Source organism: Schistocerca gregaria, chromosome X, assembly GCF_023897955.1.
Source record: "Schistocerca gregaria isolate iqSchGreg1 chromosome X, iqSchGreg1.2, whole genome shotgun sequence".
NCBI classification, from domain to species: domain Eukaryota; kingdom Metazoa; phylum Arthropoda; class Insecta; order Orthoptera; family Acrididae; genus Schistocerca; species Schistocerca gregaria.
The window spans coordinates 555,404,343-555,419,136 of NC_064931.1; the positions used below are offsets into that span (position 1 = coordinate 555,404,343).

The window sequence follows — 14,794 nt, forward strand, 5'->3', positions numbered from 1 at the left end:
CAGCTGTCTTCTGCCATTGCAGGATGTGCAAATAATCATGGTGTGAATGCCATGTGTGCTGCCCAAGTACAAAGTAGATAACCCATCATCGAGTACACACTACTGGTGCGGGAACTGCACAGTTGACTTACGTAATGAAGGTGCCAGTGTACCATGAAGATTTGACATCAGGATCATGGGGCATGCAAGGAGCCAGATCAGCAGAAATCAATGGCCAGCTGGCCACTGACCTGCTGTACTATACAGCACAGATGTTTCAATAAAGAACTTGTTATTTTTTCAGCTGTCTTTCCCTAGAGCCTCCTGGGCTCCCCCCCTTGCTCTACCACCCACTCATACCTCCCCTTCCTGCAGAGGGGTGCTACACTATGCAGAGTCAGCACACCAATACACTGGCTCCAAAATATCACTGTGAATCTCTGCGGTACACTTCCATGACAGACTGTGGTAATATGAAATTAGTGGTTTCTGTATTTTTTATTCATGCATTACATAAGAAGCCTGATCCGCTACTGCTGATATGTGGTCATTACAAATCATCCCATAAGTTTGTACCTAAAAATCTGCACATCAGATTTTTAGATGTTGAGATATTCTCCAATTTCCATGTTGGATTTCTAGTTACTGACAGTTTATCTCAAAGCAGCATGTAGGTAGTATTCTGTACTGCTACCATCAATTTCTTTCCATTGCACCACTTTGCCATCCACTCCAGCTCACTAAGGATTTATTTTCCAGATGACTGTTAAATTTACAGGAAGGCCTACTAGGAGATCATCAGCATATGCCACAATTTCATCTACATCAATGACTAGATCCATCCAGTTTAGGAGGGAATATATTATGAAATCTGTAGTGCTAGCAGCTGCAAACTTGTTTGCATGTCATCAGGTCTAGGGGTTCCATCCTTTTTAAACTTTGGCCAGTGCCTCCACATAGATGATTGATAATATTGGTGCCATGATCTTCATTTAAATTTGACCTAATTTGTGTATGTTCAAGTTGATCTCTACCCGAGTTATCATCAGGGAGGAGTTGATGCAACAGATATTCTGGTTCACGTCTCCATTCAATTGTGGAAGTGCTGTCACTCATGTGCAACATGACAAAGACAATATGTGTTTTAACCCACTCAATGAGTAATTTGCAGAAAAAGCTACAATCATATATTTGAAACTGAATTCATAGATACTGTTCTCAGAAGGCTTCCATGGAAGAATAGTGTCTTGCAACAATATTTAAGTGCCCTGTGTTGTTTGAGTTTCAATTGTCTTTCGACTGTCATAATAGTATATTGGTATAGTCTCCTAGCAATTTTTGTTTGCCTTCTTTGTTTCTTCAGCTGCAGAGACCATGGGATGGAGAAACTGGAATATGTTGCCATTATAAAATTCATCATAAGTTGGTGACTGTTAAATAAGGAATCTGTTTCTTCAGTTCCAACAATTAATAAATGGGTGGCTAAATTCAAAAATGACTATATTTCTCTGAAATATGATACATATGAAGGATACCCCAAAACTGAAACCACACCCAAGGTGGGGTGCACTTGGTTGTCTGTACGGTTATGGATGTGAGAATGTGTATACACATGAAGAAGAGAATTATAGCTTCTATAGAGGTCAGAGTTGGATGACCTCTACATTGTGTGGTGGAAATGGGTTGCCACTGGCCAGGAAACTAGTAATTCATGACCTGGGGCAGGATAACAGTGAAGCAGTGGGTGCATGCCTGATTGCTGACTGGTATAATCATCATGAAAACAACACTGTTAAACATTCATTTCAATGTGCAGCAAACTGCAACAATCATGACGGTGCCCAATGTTGTCAATGCCCCCGAGGCATAAGCTGTACTCAGTTGGTGACAAGGTGCTGCAATCAGCAAGCAATCTGTTGTCACTGGCAGCCTGAGGTGTCACTCAATCACTGAAACAAAGATGGCAGTGAATCAGCAAGAGTGCTGATACCAAGTACCTGCAACCGCCTGGGCCTCCATCCACACAAACTAGATGCAGCTATGCTGCTCAGGGCAGGGCACACCGGAAAATACAGAATCATGCTGTGAATCCAGTGTGAAGGAGATGAGTCTCATGAATAATGCCTGTTGATGCAAGCAGAAGGCAGACACCAAAAGAAATGCTTGCACAGGCATAGGTGGCTGTGTAGGCCTCACATTTGGATGGCACTAAGACAGTAACATCAGACTTGGTGCAGATACTACACCCACACCTCACAGAGGCCAATCTGGAGGTGGCAGCTCACAGACTCATGTTGCCTAAAAGACTGGAGTAGACCTCCGATTGAAGTTGGCATCTGTTGGATTGCACATATCTGTCTAAAAATGAGTAGCATTTATGTGAGCTTGGCTTGTCCCTGTTTTGAAAGGGCACTGTTTCCCACCACTAAGCCACAACTGTGCCATGATTCAGTTATGTAGTGACTAGGTCACCAATGGTAAAACAGCTCTACCTTTCTGCTACATCGATGATATTATGATTCTGGTCACTCTGCCACCCTGGGATATGTGGTAACTACATGGTGACAGTACTTGTTGGATTAACACTTCACTCCTGATGTAGCTTCAGGTGGGGAGCCCTGGTGTGACCTGTTTTATGAGGCTCTTGCATTAACAGTGCTAAAATCTTTATTTTATTCAGCCAGGTCAAATATAATAGGTATGGTGCAAACTTGAAAGATATTTATGTCTCTGTGTTGTTAGAGGTTTCTACATTCCAAACATCATTGAGATAGACATGAGGGATTAATTTTACCTTATTTATGTTAATTGTTTCAATTCTTGATAATTTCAAATAGTCAAAACATTGCTGAGAAACTTTTTTCTACATCTGCCTTCTGTTGGCATCCAGCAAATGCTACCCCCCTCAGCATAAAACTCTCATATCTATTTTCTATGTAAACTTCACCACACTCAGTCTTCTGGAATGTCTACGACATCAACCTATTTATAACTCTTTAATTGCTAAAGCCATGTTGTGTAATTTAATTATGGTTTTTAACATTCAGCTATGGCCGAATTTGATGGTGGTATGGTATTTTAGTTTCTCTATTTGGGATAATCATACACTTTCAAAACTAATTTAGAAAACCTTATAAGCAAAATTGTTATGGAGCACAAGATACACTTACATTATGGCCCAACATGAACCAACACAGTGAATCAAAATTAGATGAAACATGTGGCAGTCCATTACTGAAATGCACTCCTGTTGAGGAACAGATGAACTTGCTGGTGAAATATGTCCCACACGAATTACAACAAGGTGCATTTCAAAAAATAACAATGCAGTATAGCACCCAACTGATTAAATCCTGTTTTACAGTGACATTTATTCAGTTATTCAGAAGTACACAATAAATTTTGGCATTTCAGTGTAATGGATTGGGAATAATAACCAGTTTCTATGTTTTTCCATTTCATTTTTGTTTCCTGCAAACACCAAAACTATCTGTTTTGTATTAAGACACTATGTTGTAATCCACAAAAAAGTATAATATGCTTGAAAGACAGAGTTGTGAAGACAATAAAATACATGTATCTGTATTTATTATTAGTAATGTAATATCTAACACATATCTAAATACCAAAATTAGAATGATAGATAAAATATAAATTTCCAACATGGTTTCCTTGGAGTAAAATCAAACAACAAGTAGGTGACATCAGCTTTTATATTTTTTTGCTTTCACAATTATATGAAAGCATTCCTAGGAGCCTGATGCAAAGTGAACATTATTAAATTAGAACATATTCTGGTGATTTTGATCTATACATGTAAGTCATGAACAAAAACTCTCCCCAAAGTTGTTGAAACACCATTGCAGGATTAGGTATTTTGATACCTTTAAGACAAGGCAGTTTGATATGGATCTGCGGTCCAAAGACAAGTTTCATAAGTATTTTTGCAATGAATACTCCGCTTTTGGTAACAATTATTTATGTAACACAATAATTTCTTTTTGGGAAACTTCTAAAAAGTAAAGGTAGTCACTTCTCTCAATCAGTGATGCATATAATTAGATACTAATCACATACTCCCAAATAATCAACAATAATTCATTCAGTCTGCAAGAGAATGAGCTGTCACAGAATGGCAACATATTACAATTAAAAAGTAAAAATGAACTTATGGACATCTTGTGTCTCATATTATGTTTCTAAAAATGATCTGGCTAGCTGAGACTTCTCTCACATTAATTCCAGATGAGAGAGTACAACCTGTCAGCTACAAAGTTGAGAAAGTGGATACAAAATGCATTTAACCAAACAAGGGATTGCGATTAAATTGATAAAAATATGCAGAATTGTCTGGTGGATTTTAAATATGTGCAATAAACAAATTTGCTTGAAACTGAACATAAAGAGTAAGAAATGAAAAGGTATGAAAAGCTGACTGAGTGTAAAACAGATTTTTGATCAAATCAGATGCACTGTGTATAAAAGTAAAATATTAATTGACTAAAGAGACACAACAAATTATATGTCTGTGCTACATGCATCAAATAATCGAATATCTAAATCTCTGCCTGTTCAAAGCATTTTTTTTTCAGTTCTATAATGATTTTATGTTTATAAATTTAAAGAACCTTGTTCTCATGGTTTCACCTGCCAATTTTATCCTTTTTTGTGCTGTAATTTTTTTTTATGAGCAGACTTCTGAACTAGAACAATGACAATTAGCTCAATGAAAGAAAAATTAAGTGTGTTATCTTATAGCCTCAATTCTGCTTCAAGTAGAAACTGTTTTAAAAGACATCATGTACACTGTTGACTGTTGTTCTGATGACAAAATGTATACATATCAGAGGATTTTAAATTGTGACATGTAAGGATTTTAAAGTCTGACATGTGCTGAAGCAAACTTTTTTGCAATACCACTTGATAATGGCCCAAATGCTGAAACTGCAACGGTGAAATAAACAAGCTCTATAAAATAGTCTTTATTACGTTCAATTATTTATCAGAGTTTTAAAACATACCACTATAAGTATATTAACAACTTGGATTAATATGAAAAGGTATACATGAATAACATACCCGAGTCAACAATAATTACATTAGGTGAAGATGACTTCTGTGGCAGCAGTAATGTCGGACCATGTATATCTAATGATACATGAAGTTTAGTATTGCATGTCCGAATTTGTGCAGACTGCTGTTGTATCCATTTTTCCACCCTATGATAAGTTTGCAGAACTGTGCTTGCATGAATGAATGGTTCAAAGAAATGCTGGAAAAAAGATTAAAATTTCCTTATGAAACAAGTAACTACATCATTCAAGTACAGTCCTACAGAAAAAGAACTGATGCTACCAGTTTTAGATAATTCTCAAATAACAAATGTGGCTGAACAAAGTTGTTCAGCGAGCAAAGCTGTTTGTGCTTAGTTGATAGAATGGGCAATTTGTAATGAGTACATATTACTATATTGTGAATTATCTAAAATGTCATCTGTAGGATTAGTCTACAGTGATACTGATACACCAAATCAGAAGTTGCTCTCTCGTGTAGTATTCATGACATTTGAAGTTAATGTAGAAGCCAATAATGGTATTCCCATGACAAGACAAGAATATAGTGGGAAAGATGTAGTGAGAAGCTCCACAGCAGAGAAAAAAATTGTGCTGACTCAACATTGAAGGAATTTTGGAGTAGGTGACATCAACTAACGGATACTGGAGGTTAAAAAATAATTGAAAAGAAAAAGGAACACAGTAATGTATGAGAGTTTCTGCATTTGTGACATACATGCTACAATTCACACAGGTCCTCAGTCATTCAAAAACCAGCATTATAAAGGTTATCATGCTACATCTGAACTATGTAACTTTTCCCTTGTTGTTTTTCTCTCTCTAATTTTATTCTCTGAAAATAATTAAGAAATATGAGATAACGGCCATACCAGGTATTTTGTGATGTTTTAGCACTGGCTCTTTGCCTCATTTATCAGTCATTTTATTTTTATCATCTGTAACATAATAAAAATGTACACAACACCAGTCTTATTATCTCATTTGCATCTGAAATGCCAGCCACTATCTATTTTGCAGTTTTCACCCCCTCAGCTTCTCTTCACAAAAAACTAATAAGTTTTAAAAAATTCTATTTGACATATCTGTAACAATATTCCACCACATGCCTTCCTTCATCCCTAATCTCATCACAGTTTCCTTTCTCTGATATCTTCTCAAAAGTTGTAGAGTACCAGCTTCATGAAAAATCTACTAAATTTGTTGTTGTATCACATTTTATCTCAAAACAGTCAACTTTAATGAATTTCATGTGTAATTGAGGATGTGGCCAAACACATGTGGAAACACTGGTCTTCATGCTGCAGTTGAACAGACAGTAGTTGTGTTTCAGTATTGATAAATAATATATTTATTGGTCACTCAGCATGATTTTCACATCTCAAATGCTGGTAATATTATTCCCTTCAGAGCTAGCAAAATATGCCTACCATTACAAGAAATTAGCTTCTTAGAACTACATGGACAAGAACTGCTTGCTGCATCTCACCAACTATTTGGTCATGAACATATAAAGCATGATGAAACGGGAAAAATTAACAATATGTAGAGACCAACACAAATTTAAAATTGTGCTGTTAAGGATTTGTAGTTCACAATGCAAGTGTGCAGTTGAATTACACAAAACATATGGGCTTATACAGAGAATATGGAGACAATATTACATTACCCTGTCAGTAACTATTGTGAGCATTATTTTCAGTCACAAGCTCATGCAATACACACACATATCATTTTTCAAGTGAAGTTCATCATCCTATAAAATGTAAGTTAATGTAGATGAGTTGGAAAAACAGTCATGTAATTTTTCAAATGCAGCATTAATTGTGTACTTCCTGACACAGTCACGTCAATTAAGTATCGAGGTGTAATGCTGCAAAGTGATATGGAATGAAACAATCATGTAAGGGCAGTTATAGGGAAGGTGAATGGTCTACTTTTGTTTATTGGAAGAATTTTAGGAAAGTGTGGTTCGTCTGTAGTGGAGACCATGTACATAACACTAGTATGACCCGTACTTGAGTACTGCTCAAATTTTTGGGACCCCCACCAAATTGGATTACAGGAAGACACTGTGGCAATTCTGAAGTGGGCTGCTAGGTTTATTAGCAGTAGGTTCAATCAGCATACAAGGATTAATGTTCCATGAACTCAAGTGGGAATCCCTGAAGGGAAGGCTACATTCCTTTTACAGAACACTTGGAAAATTTGGAAAACCAGCATCTGAAGCTGACTGCAGAATGATTCTACTGCTATGAACATACATTCTGTGTAAGGACCACAAATATAAGAAAAGAAACTAGAGCTCATACAGAGGCATATAAAGAGTCATTTTTCCCTTGCTCTATTTGCGAGTATAAAAGGAAAGGAAATGACTAGTAGTGGTACAAGATACCCTGTGTGACACACCATATGGTGGCTTGCAGATTATGTATGTATATGTTGATATTATTTCATTTGGTCTCAATAAATAATAACAGTAAGAAATAGATCAGAACTGTGTTAAGTAGTACTGGTTTTTCTTTTATACTTTCTGTTAAGTACAGAATGAGTTCATAGTTATTCAAAATAATCAAAGTTTTATTTAGATTGTTACAGAAGATTAAATTATTTAACTTAAAAATCATTTGGTGAAGAATTTAATTAACAGGGTTGACTGATATTGTCAGCTGGAGAAAGTCAAGCAGTGAGGCACTTTCTGTAGTAAACTTGCAATGATGCTCCACCAGTACAGCTCATAATTATAGCCTACATTGATATTGAAGCATGGTTTGAGCACACAACTACAAATTCAATTTACGCTTCCTCTTTGATGCTGATAAACATCTTTGGTGCTTTTTTATTTGCGGTCACATATGCAGTAGCCTAGCCCAGGTGTTTATAAGAGCACAGTAATGCTGTTGCTTCAGTCTGTCTGCTCACTCTGAAGATGGGTGAAATGGTAAATGAAATATAGGTTATGTAGCAGTAGATAACTTGTTCCACATTCACAAAAATTCTCCTTGATGATGGTATTTATGGAAAATGAGGTGTTAAGGTGTTAATAGAATGAATAATGATTAATCTAATGGGGCATTATGTCTATGTACTACAACTTGTCAAGTTAATTTTTGTTCATTTCTTATTATAATTGATGGTAGTGTGTGCACAATGCTTGAGATTCTTGGATATTCAAAGGTATGCTCAACATGTGTTCCATAAATGTTCACAACAGATCACAAGATTCAAAGGAGAGCTATTTCATTTGAACAGTTGGAGTAGTTCAAGGCTAATAGAGAGGCCTTTTTGTCACTAGTAGCTACAGGTGACAAAACCTTGATACATCACATTGAGATGGAAACAAAAATGCAGTCACTGGAGTGGCACCACCCACAATCATGAAAAAAAGAAAAAAAGTCAAGGCAGCTCTATCTGCTGGAAAAGTCCTGATGATATTTTTTGGGATAGTGATGGTGCAATTCTCAGATGTGTTGCCAAATGGATCAATTATTAATTTAGAGGCATATATGTAGACTGAAAAACTTGAAAACCATTTCTGATGTGTTCAGTCTGCAAGAAATATAAAGAAATCTTACTTCAAAATGACAATGCATGCCCACGCACAAGTCTCAGAACTGGGAAACGCATTGCCAAACTGTGTTGGACATCATTGTCTCATCCACTCTATAGCTCAGAGCTGGCTCTTTTGGACTTACGTCTCAATATGAGACACACTTTGAACATAATGAGAACACAATTCATGCCATAAAAAGCATGGCTACAAGCACAGGTAAAAGGTTTTTATGAACAGGGAATACATGTTCTTAAACAATACTGGGATAATACATTAGGATCTGATGGGGATTATGTAGAAAAATAGTACACATAAAAGAAATGTTGACTGATATTGTCACAATATTCTAGATCTCAAGAATAAATATGCACTGAGAAAAAAACTGTGGGACATTAGTTACTGAATGACCCTCATACAGTGTCAAAATGTTGCGAAGCAGACATCAGATCCAGAGAAGCGTCTGGAAAAATGTTACATTTTCTCACTTATATACAGAAATTTAAATAATGCCAAAAGAACACTTGTCCAAATGGTAATAAAAAGTTGTTGATGTGTTTATTTCTTGAAGCTAGACAGATTTTAAGTTTCATGTTCTGTAATATTATACAGTTTACGTCTCATGTCCGTTTTGTACAATTAAGTACCATTGCGAACAGGCAGCTCAATAAATTATCTCGCATTAGTTCCTCCTTCTTCAGAGGATGCTATTATTCTCCAAGGGTATTTAATTAATGGAACGCCATTTCTGTCCCTAATAAGCACAGTATTAAGTCAGTGACTGGTTTTTGTCTTCTATCCTTCACTGGCCATGGATTAATGGGCCTATTGGCAACAGAAGTGGCATTTTCATGAATTATCATTTGATGAAAACAGCTTTGATCTACATTGATGATCTTCATGGTATTTATCCAACATAAAAAGAAAATATATGTTTAGATTGAAAAACAAAAGTAATGAGTGTGTGAATAACAGAACATTTCAATATTTACATTACATAAATGTAAATGTACTTACATAAAATATCATTTATTAACAAATTTTTCATTAGCAACTGATAAATTCAAAGTGCATGTGAAATTTAGAAGACGGAAAAGAGTATTTTGACCTCTAAGGGACTGCACTGGACACTCCACTATGGATAGTAGAGACTGTAGAGAGAGAGTATAGCATGACGTATCTAAAACCCTTTAAACATTGGCAACTCTCACTAAAAGCCCTGCAGGAAGGGGACCTCAATATGGATATGCAAGATGCAATAACATCAAGGAATAAAACAAGAGGAGACAGAAAAATGATATCAGATAAGCACACAGCAACTGATAGCTCACTGCAAGATAAAGATATCAAAATGACAAGCCCTGAGATGAACTTGCAGAAGCTAATGATGATTGTCAGAAACAATGAGCAGCAAAGGAGCAGGTTGGATAAAATGCTGCATATGTTTGCATAGAGGCAGTGTACATGACATCCTAATGATACTACCAGGAATCATGTAGAAGCTGCAGCAGCATTTGCAGGACCATTAAGTGACAGAGCTCAAAATGTACAGCAAATAAATGTGTATGGTGAATCAAATGTTCGTCTGCTTCAATTCTTTATGGAAGCAAGGATACGAATTTAGGTCACCTACCTCTAAAGTCTTTGGGCAAACTACTACCAGTATTTTTTCTTATAGTAATTTTCAGGTTTGCAGCCAGATCCCATCAACATTCTGTCACGACATTTTGGTCCAGAGACGTCCGGCCATCCTCAGGTGAGTAGACAAAGTACTGAAGAGATGTGATGCTGTCATGGTATTTATAGTGAATTCTGTGCATGCGAATCATGATGGCAGTTTATGGAGCATGTGTTAGGAGGTGACATGCACGAGGCAGCCTAGTAGTGTATGCTGCCCACAGAAATGAAGTAAGAACAGTCTAATTGCTGAGTATTGACAGAGCATGTCAATTCTGCTGTGACCACATAATTTTAATAATTAGATTACAATTTTTATCCAGCTGAAAGCTGTTATCACGATTAATTGAAGTGTCAGCAAGATGTATTTCCACGGATTCTTTAATTACAGAGTCCCAGAAGCTGGAAACTGGTGTTAAAATTTTGGTGTTACTGTATTTCATTGAATGTCTCTTTGAAATGTAACGTTTTGCTACTGCTGATTTTAAGGGTTGCCGCAGACGGTTGTCTTTCGTGTTCTACACAGTTTTCCTGGACCGTTCGCGTCGTCTGACTTGTCATACTCACAGGGAATTTTATAAATACCTGCCTTCCTCAGTTGTAAATTATCTTTAATGGAACTGACTAAGGCCCTGTTCTTTCCTGGTGGACGGAAGATGACACATGATATTATTCTTCCTAAGCAATCTGCCTATTTTAGAAGATATGTTCCCAGCATATGGAAGGAACATAGTTGATTTATAGTCATCAGTCTCCTCAGAGCATTGCTTCTTGTTATTATAATTGTGCATGGCCTTCCGTATTTGATGTAAAGTATAGCCATGCTCTTTAAAAACCTTCTCCAGATGCACTAATTATTAATTAAGGCTATCAGCATCCAATATTACATGTGCCCGGTGAATTAAAGTACTGAGAACACTAGTGGTTTGTGTCAGATGATGGCAGCTGGACGCCTCAATATATAGATCTGTATGTGTAGGTTTTCTGTACACCGAATGTCCCAAAGACCCATCATTCTTACGGCGTACTAACACGTCTAAAGAGAGTAAAGTCCCATCTTTCTCAATCTTCATAGTAAACTTGATGTTCTCATGTAAAGAGTTTGAATGACAAAGGAATTTTTCCAGTCCTTGTCTGCCATGAGGTCATACAATGAAAGTATCATCTACATTATGCCAAAAAAACCATAGGCTTTAAGACGGCAGACTCAAGAGCTTTTTCTTCAAAGTCTTCCATAAAAAGATTGGCCACCACAGGGGACAAGGGACTCCCCACTGCGACACCATCAGTTTCTTCAAAAAATTCGTTATTAAATAAAAAAAAATAAGTAGAGGAGAGAGAATGTTCAAACAAGGCCATCATCAGTGAACAAGTTACCAATAAGATGTAGCGAGTCAAATAAAGGCACATTTTACCAAAGTGAGATCACATCAAAGCTAACTAGTAAATCCAAGCTGCTCAGCTTAATGGTCTTCAAATGATTGATAAAATCCTTAGAATTATGTATATGCTGGCAGCTCTTATCCACATATGGCTTGAGTAAGGCACCCAGATGTTTTGCAGTCGAATAACTAGAAACACCAATATTACTCACTATCAATCATAGTAGAACACCATCCTTGTGAATCTTGGGCAGCCTATACAGACTTGTTGGATCAGTATTGTGTGGTCTCAGCCTCTTGATATCTTGTTTAGGTATTGTTCAAAAGAGTAGCAGTTTTTCTGGATATGCTATACATTGGCCCCTTATCGATTTTGCGGTACATAGAATCACATAGTTGACTATATAGCTTCTTGTTGTAGGCTTCCCTTGTCAAAAGGACTGTAGCATTGCCCTTATCAGCAGGGAATATGACCCCACCAATATCTTCATGGAGGTTGCGAAAAGCAGCTCTTTCTGCTGGAGAAATGTTGCTCCATTGTGGTGCACATTTCAGCAAGGTACAACACAATTCCCATCGAATTTCGTTTGCAGAATCTGCCAAAAGAGGTCTAATAGCCTCCTCAATAGAACTGATGAAATCCATTAAAGGAGGTGAAGAAGGTGTAGGAGCAAAGCTTAAACCTTTTGCAAGGGTTGATATCATCACATCGTCAAACGATTTCTCTGTGAGATTCACAATGGATCATCCAGAAGGGGCTTCTTGTGGTTTACATGCTGCGAGACGATTAAACTTAGAATTTTGACTATTTGTACTATCCCTGTGGGCCCAGTCCGCCTTGGCCAAGTTACACTATCAATCCAATCCCAACTAAGGGAGAAGCATCTTGCCGCAATCTTCAAATGTAAATAAAATAAATCCTTGCTCAAATGATCATTTCATCCCTTTGAATTCTTCTACACTTTCATAAATGTATATGGAGGGAACATACAGGATTTGCAATTTCCGAAATAATGGGTGACAATACTCTGTTTGCTGAGCAGTACACATGAAACAGACAATTTTCTTTTGCAGTTTCAGTATTTGAGACACAATACTTGAGCTTACCCAGAAAATTATCTCATATCTAATGCCAAACTCAAAATAACTATGATAAGCTATTTTTCATGTACCCAGGTCAGTGGAATTTGGTAGTATTTGCATTGAAAATTAAAGACTGCTTAGTTTATTTGATAAGAAGTCAATATGTGTATTCCAGCTTAAGTTCTGGTTCACATTTAGTACCAGGAATTTGACCATATCAACTTCTTTCATAAGTTGATTGTTATGTTGTATTTTAAGTTCCACACATTTCGAATGTTTTGTTTTGAAATGTATTAAATTGGTTTTTGTAATGTTCAGTTTCAACCCATTTAACTGGAACCAGTTTTCTAAGGTATCCAGTGTGTTTACGATGGACCTTGGAATTTTTTTTTTTTTTTTTTTTTTTTTTTTTTTTTTTTTTTTTTTTGCATCGTCATCTTCAATTAAAACATAAGTATCATCTGCAAACAGAACACATGGGGAATTTATATTGATGGGTAAGTCATTTACATAGCGTAGGAACAGGGTTGGCCCCAAAATGGAGCCCTGAGGCACACCTTGTCATATGGCACACCATTTAGAATAATAATTCACTGACTCTGAGGCGATAGTTACGCTTTGTTTTCTGTTATGTAAGTATGATGTTAGTCAATGTAGAAAACTGTCCTTTGGGCCATATTTGTCTAATTTGTAGATAAGCAAGCCATGGTTCATGCAGTCAAACGCTTTTGTGAGATCACAGTATATACCTGGAGCTTTTCTCCTCTAATCCAATTATTAGACTATCTTTTCAATAAAGTTATTCACTGCATCCAGAGTGTTTTTTTCTGGTTCAAATCCAAATTGGTTACTTATAATAATATCATTTTTTACAATAAAGTTTTTGATCTGGTTTGCAGCTATTTTCTCTTACACTTTTGACAGGACTGGATGAGTAGAACTAGGCCAATAATTTCCTATGTCTACCCTTGACTGTTTCTTGAACAGAGGCCTGACTTTGGCATACTTCTAAACAGCGGGAAAGCATCCCTGTTCAAAAGACTGGTTGAATATTTTAGTCAGGGGAAGTGCTAGTATGCCACACACTGTTTTAATCACTTTAGTGATCCCACCCTGCACAGTTTTTATTTGCAATGATACTATAACATTTTCCACATCTTTTATTGTGACTTTCTTAAAATCCGTAAAATAATCAGCTTCTTGGTGGAGTCCAAAGGGATTTACTTCACTCTGATACTCTGCTACATTAACATCTGATTTTGCCACACTTATGAAGAATTCATTTGAACACTCTGATATTTGAGCTGGGTTTACAATAAAGCTATCATCTACTTTAATCCTAGATATTTCATTACCAATAACTCTTACACCTTACTCTGACCTGACAACAGAACACACTGCTTTTGTTTCATGTTGTACTATGAACTTCTTGTTTGCCATTTTTTTTTTTTTTGGCTGCCTTCAAAACTTTTTTTTAAATATAGCTTTATAATTACGAACATACTCAGTAAAATGTCTGTTTTTGTTATATTTCAGTTCATTTTGAAGTTTCCTCTTCCTGGCACTAGAAATTTTTATACCTTGGGTTATCCATTTAAGTTTATTAGTCAGTTTGTTGCGTGTGGTTCTAGTTTCATTAAATATTTCAAGAAAGCCAAATAAATTTTTTTTTGAAGTTACTATTGCTTGAAATACAGCTGTTGTTATGCCGTCTTAACTTATTTCTAAATGTAATTGAACCTTTTTTCATTGAAGTTCCTTTTCATATGGCTTTTGTTGATCAAATTTCTTTCTTAATTGTTGGTAGTTCAATCAATAATGCAGAGTGTTCAGAGATTTGAAAATCCATGCAAAATTTATAAACATCTTCAAACACATAATGTATTAGAACATTATCAATACAGGTAGCAGAATGTGAGTTTACTCTAGTGGGTTGCATGAAGTTTATTTTGAAATGAAAGTTTTTCATTAAGTCAGACAATTTGGACACATCATTGCTTTCAACTACAATATTAATATTGAAGTCAGCAGCTATTACTATCTTTTCACTT

At 36.2% G+C, this 14,794-nt stretch overlaps 1 protein-coding gene across 3 annotated transcripts in view; it reads right to left on the reverse strand.

The window, feature by feature from the left end:
- Nucleotides 1-14,794, reverse strand: part of LOC126297832 (intermembrane lipid transfer protein VPS13A-like) — a 759,301-nt gene that overhangs the window by 500,939 nt on the left and 243,568 nt on the right. For all 3 annotated transcript variants that reach the window (XM_049989081.1, XM_049989080.1, XM_049989079.1), the window contains exon 23: nucleotides 5,059-5,251. In XM_049989081.1, coding sequence (XP_049845038.1) covers nucleotides 5,059-5,251 — 193 coding nt within the window. The remainder of the gene's footprint in view (nucleotides 1-5,058; nucleotides 5,252-14,794) is intronic.